Source organism: Triticum aestivum, chromosome 1D (assembly GCF_018294505.1).
Source record: "Triticum aestivum cultivar Chinese Spring chromosome 1D, IWGSC CS RefSeq v2.1, whole genome shotgun sequence".
NCBI lineage: Eukaryota > Viridiplantae > Streptophyta > Magnoliopsida > Poales > Poaceae > Triticum > Triticum aestivum.
This window is the reverse complement of record NC_057796.1, coordinates 50,873,235-50,879,720: the sequence shown is the minus strand read 5'-3', so window position 1 is coordinate 50,879,720 and position 6,486 is coordinate 50,873,235. Positions and strand designations below refer to the sequence as shown.

Below are 6,486 nucleotides of genomic sequence, written 5' to 3'. Positions count from 1 at the left end.
GGACAATTTTCACGGGAGTCAAGTTACGGGATGAGTTGTGAAGATGTGATAGGAAATCAAAGGAAAAGGAGGGCCACAACAGGAAATCAGGGGATAGATGATTTATGAGGAAATGAGTCCGTACGCAAATTCCGTAGAAGCCATCTGTAAGTCTAGCATTTTTTATTTTATTGTTATAAACATCCGTAATTTGAAAGCTGTATATGTCACTAGTGCGGTAGTGCCTACCACCACTGTCAGGTTACTAACGGATTGACGCTTTTGCTTTTTCCCCAGGTGAAGGAACGGCTGCTCTGCAGTTGTTGGTGAGTTTGTCCCATCACATCGTGTGTTCATCAGTGTACCCGGGTTTCTCATGTTAGCACAAAACAAACGAATATGCACAAAAGAGACTCTAATGTTAGCACACCTCAGAGTCACTGGATATCTACTCTGTTCATAGTGTAGCAATTACAGCACATCGGAAAACAAGTAATACCAGTAGCTTGCAGGTGCCAAAGATTCCTGCCATTTTCTAAGCTCATGGCGTCTGAAGGGTGGCATGCTTCTTCAGTTGTACCATCAGGATATCAAGCACCGATCCAGCTCGTCTGTTGTGCTGGGCAGAACAAAACAAAACCAGATAACAATCTCGATTGGTCGCAGGGAGAATGATTGTTTGTTCAACTAGGCACTTGCAGAGTCAAAAATCCCACTTCCACAAAAGGCATTAGTTTGGCACAGTCCTGACCTGATGACCGAGAACAACAACACCGTTGACCGAGAACTTTCAACGGATGAAAACTACTCTCCGTTCCAAAATACTTGACTTCCATTTGTTCAAAAATGGATGTACCTATATACTAAAACATGTCTAGATACATCTATATTTTGACAAATGAAAGGCATGTATTGTGGAATGGAGGGAGTAGCTATTATGCTAAAAAAAACTCCTACTAGTAAGCTACTACACCTTCCTGCAAATAGCACATTGACAAGCAGAGCAAGCGGTGGAACCACAAGACCGCGACGATGCAAGTGAATCAGTCAGCATAGCTAGTAAACATGCATACAGGGAGTCGTCTTCATGAAACCAATATCTCGTTGCAAATAGTCATGGTACCATAGGGATAGGAGTACCTGCTCGAGCTACATACCATCATAACTAATCCACTACGAGTTATAATAAAGACTGTTCGAACTGCTACTAAGGAAATGCGGCTCCCTGCTCTTCCTTGACGACACCATTGTAGCTGACCATCCAAAAGCTTCCTGATATCCTCCTTCACATGTCGTTCTTGGTTGAAGGAAACAGAGGAAGGGTCAGGATAGACTAGAGGTTATTCAGCATCATAACATTTTATTTTATTATCATTTATCATTCAAATGCTACATGCATTCAGAAATCAAAAGAATGAACTTGGTCCAGCAACATAGATTTTCTTTATCAAAAGCTCAATACAGCTTAAATGTCCTTATATTGCAGACCAACATATTTCCATTTCAGTATAACAAAAACCTGATCATACAAGGAGAAATGTCTGACACACAAGCGCAAACTACCCGCTGTTAGCTTGGAATGGCCACTTGTATTGCAACAGGAAAAAAAAGATCACAGTTCATGCATAAACTCAAACATACCTGCCATGTAAAATGTGCAATCCAATTGTGTTTAAGAAAAAGAATCCACTGAACAATAATCAGACAGAAAAAAACAAGTACTAACATACTAGTGCATAAGTATCAGAAAAGACAGTCACATACATAAGTTCAGCAAAAACAAAGTAAGCTTGAGGTTCACAGTATAAAGGTAGGGAGTAGAAAATTACACAACGATTAAAGAAGTGGGAAACTAAAATTACAGGATTGATTGGTTTGTGATTATATTTTAGGACAATGAAGTACAGTGGTCAACGTGATAACAAGGCTACACACGTTCAGCTCTCACACATGTTTTATACTTTTGTAGGTAGCAATAAGCAAGTAGTATTACCCGAGTACACAAGTGATTTCAAGACATCTTAAGGCAAGCATTATCTAATGTCACTTAACTAGTATTGTGATCATATGAAGGCCAAATAGCAAACCTTGCAGTAGCATCCTTCAGCAGAGGGAATTTGGGTGGCCAAATCATCATAAAGGGATGGACATCAACGAAATGTCCATTCTTTAACGGCGTCCCATCCACTTTACGTAGTGTCCTGCTCGTGACGTCCAGATGGAGTGTGCAATTAGACATTTCCAAGAACACAAACTCAGCATTATCCCCCACGTGGCTTAAGAAGTGAAAATCAACATCCTCATCCTCAACCGTATGATCTAGCATCCTCAAATTAGCCCACATCTGACGCAAACAAATGGTATCGACCAGCAACCAGTTGTGCCCCTTGTGGAGCCAGATACAAAGCTGAAGCTCCTTGACATGAACATGGGTGAGATATACACCGGATGCATCATCGGCTCGTGACAAGATGGTGGTATAATGGTGATACTGCACTCCCTGTGGGACCGAAATTTTGGAGAAACTTGAGGCTGGCAAATCCAAGACAATAATGTCGTCACTGAACTTGTCAGCTATATAGATTTTATCGTCAACAAGCACAACTTTCCGTGGCAACAGCGGAAGAGGGATATGTGTGATAGATGAGGTGTGCATGCACCAGACACCGCGTTGCAACATATACACGCGCACCCTAAAAACTTTATTCTCATCAACCCCCTCCACCAACATGTACATGTAGGACAAGCCGCCGGCGCCATCTTCTTTGGAGAGGATTGTAGTGAACATGTGGTACCTGGACTTCTGGACGCTTGGGAGTGGTGGGAGGATGTCCATGTCTCTCCCAGAGCACAGTGGGTGGTGCACTCTATGTCTCCATAATAATCCTTCATAGCGTCCGGTCAAGACACTGCCGCGCCGGCACTCCCTGATCCATTCGTCGCCGTCGACGCCAAAGCTGTAGCTCGCCACGCGGCTGACCATGGCAGCGAGCTCTGGGGGCTGAGGCGAAATAGGGACGAAGCGTGGACAGGACAACTGTGAACATTCATCTTCGGGGACATGGCAAAAGCCAAGGAGGCGGGGCGGGTGGCGCTCGCGGAAGCGGCGGAGGAACCGGCGGTCAGAGATGTGGTGGTACCAGCGCTTGCAGACGAGGGAAGCACGTACGAGGGTGGTGGGGAAGCCGACACGGACAATAATCTCCCTGAGGAGGTCGTCGTCTTCAAGCACCTTGGATACCGCCGCAGGCATCGACGTTGGGGAATGCTGGTGTGATTCGCCATCCACACACGGTTTCTTCTCTGAATGGACCCTGGGAAACCGGCAGTGACAAGCAGCGTCAATGCAATGGACCAATTTCTTCAAGTACTAGCAATGTCGTTGCAACAAACAACATCAATAACAAGGGATAAACAAACAAACAGACTGCGGGTGATGAAATGTGGGGATGGTCAAGGAGATGGAGAGACTGGATGTGGATTGTCTTACCGCCGAAGAATCTCCTTAACAGAATCCATCTCCCCTCCTCAGCTGACAAGTAAATGTTGGCAGGGTTTGATTAGGGAGGAAAGTTTAGCTAGCTAGGGTTTAATCCCGGGAGAAGATAAAAGAAATTGGGAGAGACGAGGAAGGAGAAAGGCTCACCTCAATAGATCGCGAGGGGGAAGGGGGGAGAAGAGTCGTCGCTTGCCGCCGCCGGGGACAGGCGCCTGGGATCGCCGTCGCCGGTTGTTTCTCCCGGCGGGGCGTTGTGGTGGGGGAGGGGTTGAGCTGTGTGAAGAAGTTTCTCTCTCTTTTTTTTAGCGGAACTGTGTGAAGAAGTGGAGGCTCGCTCATCCTGACAATGGAGGCCCATCCCAGTCCGGACCACCAACTGGACACTCCATGTGGCCCATAAAGCCCATTTTAGGGATAAAGCCGGCACACCTTTTTTTGTGTGAAAAGGCCTAAGCCATGTATTAATCACCATCATCATCTTTGTCTCAAAAAAAGAGTATTAATCATCTCTTTTTTGCGGGTCATGTATTAATCATCACAGGTCCTTACGAATACATCCATACAGAAAAATAAAATAGCATTCAAATTCTTGAGGGTGTCGAAGTCTTCTTCCTCCTGCATAGCTCGATGCCGACTCTGGAAGAATGTTTCTGGTGCACCGGTGCTTGTGGTGCTACCGGTACATCGGACGCATTAACACATTTTAAAATGTTTCAAAAAAAATATAAATTTTTAACACATTGGCAATAACATCAATGTATGTTGTCATAAAATTTCTTATCAAAATTCAAAACATTACTCGAGATACAAAAACTGATAAATTTGACATCAATATGATAATGAGCCAAATCTAAAGCTAACTTGTGTTATGTACTACTCAATGTTGAATTTGTCATTGTTGTATCTCAAACTATGTTTCAAATTTTGATTTGAATTTTTGTAACAACATACATTATTGTTATGTGAATGTGCTACATATTTTTCCAGAATTTTTTCAATCATTTGAAAATGTTCTAAGAAAGTTCGGTGCACCAGTAGCACCAAATGACCCGGTGCATCAGATACGTCCTCCCATCTCTGGTCCTCCACCTTGGCGGAGCAAGCTTTTTTAAACCCAGGAACTTGTAGAAGCAGCGTCCAGAAAGTCGTTGAGGCAGACTAGGAGATGCCGCCAACTGCGATCCGCGAAGAAAATCGCCACCAAGAAGAAAATTTCGATAAGAGTCTGTAAAAACTCCAAAGATCACAAAAAATGGTCAAATCCAGACGGATTCACTGAAAACCACCGTCTTGCCGCCCCAAACCAAACTCGAGGACATCCTAAAGAAAACCTAAAAAAAATCACCGCGTTGCACGACAGGTTCGGATCCGATGCCGCTGCCGTCCAGGACCATGTACTGATTGCCTTTTCTTCGATGACCTAGGTCGTCGTTGAAGATCACAGCACTGGATGACCAACGCCGCCGTCGAGCACTGCCTGACAAAGACCGTCACCTAAGCACACCTGCTTCATCCCGCAATAGCCCTCCAACTCCTCCACAAGCAAAGCCACCCCCGATCAGGCCCCCCGCCAGCGCCGGCGGGCTTTGCCCGGCGATGCCCTGACGGCGGCGAGATGGAAAGCAGATGGTATGGCGGTAAAGCCAGCACATCTGGCATGGGAAAACAACACAGCGTGCTCTCTCAACACAACCCAGCTCCCTGGTCTCGCTGACGAACAGTTTTTCATATTTCATACATAACCAAGGCTCAGGCTAACTCCAGCCTCTGAAAAATACATCTTCGGGAAGATACCACTACTTGTGAAACAAACAGCAACAGATACCTATCCAGCACTCATCCATCGGCGCGGGCAAAACAGAACCATCCTGCACTTGATTGCAGGGAGAATGATGGTTGCTTGTTCGTCTGGGCACCTGCACAGTCGAAAGTCCATTTCCACAATAGGCTTTTTAGTTCGGCTCAATCCTACCCCTGCCCGACGGTTCGACTATGCTAGCAAACTATTACACCTTCCATCATCATGCGCGCTTCAACATCTTCAGGACAGTCGATGCAGCAGTGCCAAACGGCCTTCGTGATCGGTAACTACTCGCTGATTTCGGACCACTTGCTAATTTCTGAGACCTGCTCTCCAACAAGTCCAACATGCCAAGACGAACGTTAGAGGAAGACCTTCGATCAGTCGCTTTCTTCTGGACGCCATCATATCGGGTATCTGGCATCTCTTTGCGTGGTGCATATGATGGAAAGGTCCTCACATTGAACTGACATGTTAGCACTGATCTCCAGACAGGAAGAAACTGATCTCTTGCGTACCAAAGGTTCTGTCCTCTGCGTGGCTTCCTTTTCGCGGCCTGGTTAACACGTAAAAATAATCAAGATATCGTGGTCAAGAAGACACAAAACATAAACTCAGCGTGATCAACAACATGTACATGGCCCTTTTTTAGGTTATTGTCATTGAGTCATCCACTAACTACACAAATAAATGGAGCCCCTAGTCAGGTAAAAAGGGGGAACAAAAACAAAACATATGTGAGTCTTACCCATATAATTTGACCACACTAACCAGACAGATCAGTTCCATAGCATCAGTTATCTTTAGAAAAGAGAAAACAAGTGTTTTATCTCTAGCCATTATAGGACTCTTGAATTTGTACATGTCACGCTAAAATATGGGATGATACAATACCCTTGCAGTAAAAGATTTGAATGGCACTACAGCCACATGATGAACTTCAGTGTCCTGATAAAAATTGTCATCGAATGAACTTGATGACATTTTATACTCGGTATTAACATGTAAACAGCAGAAAGAAATGAAAGCCTAAATTACCAAATGTAGTAAAAAAACGATTTTCAGCATGAAGCAAAATAATAAGAACAATAAAAGTCGAAAGGCACAAGTTCAAATACCCATACAATTTTTGCCTTGACTTCCAGTGTAGACGATCCTATGGCTGCATTTGTCAAGTCTGTTTCCCCTGCTTCCGATTACAGAATTA

General features: G+C 44.5%; 1 protein-coding gene across 1 annotated transcript; it reads right to left on the bottom strand.

Annotated features, from left to right (window-relative positions):
• Positions 1 to 1,059: 1,059 nt before the first annotated feature.
• LOC123164959 (uncharacterized) lies at positions 1,060 to 3,759 on the bottom strand. Its single transcript, XM_044582583.1, has 4 exons — positions 3,626 to 3,759; positions 3,470 to 3,511; positions 2,067 to 3,293; positions 1,060 to 1,276 (listed from the first exon to the last, which is right to left on the bottom strand). Exons 2-4 carry the CDS (start codon positions 3,496 to 3,498, stop codon positions 1,153 to 1,155), a joined length of 1,380 nt encoding a protein of 459 aa, XP_044438518.1. The 5' UTR covers positions 3,499 to 3,511; positions 3,626 to 3,759; the 3' UTR covers positions 1,060 to 1,152.
• Between the last annotated feature and the right edge of the window lie 2,727 nt (positions 3,760 to 6,486).

Bases quoted from the DNA above. Each gene is read 5' to 3' on its own strand.
- LOC123164959 (XM_044582583.1), bottom strand. From the start codon at position 3,498: ATGGATTCTGTTAAGGAGATTCTTCGGCG. The intron at 3,294-3,469 runs GTAAGACAATCC...CCGGTTTCCCAG, and splicing joins GTTAAGGAGATTCTTCGGCG to GGTCCATTCAGAGAAGAAAC. The intron at 1,277-2,066 runs GTTTGCTATTTG...CCTTCAACCAAG, and splicing joins CTGAAGGATGCTACTGCAAG to AACGACATGTGAAGGAGGAT.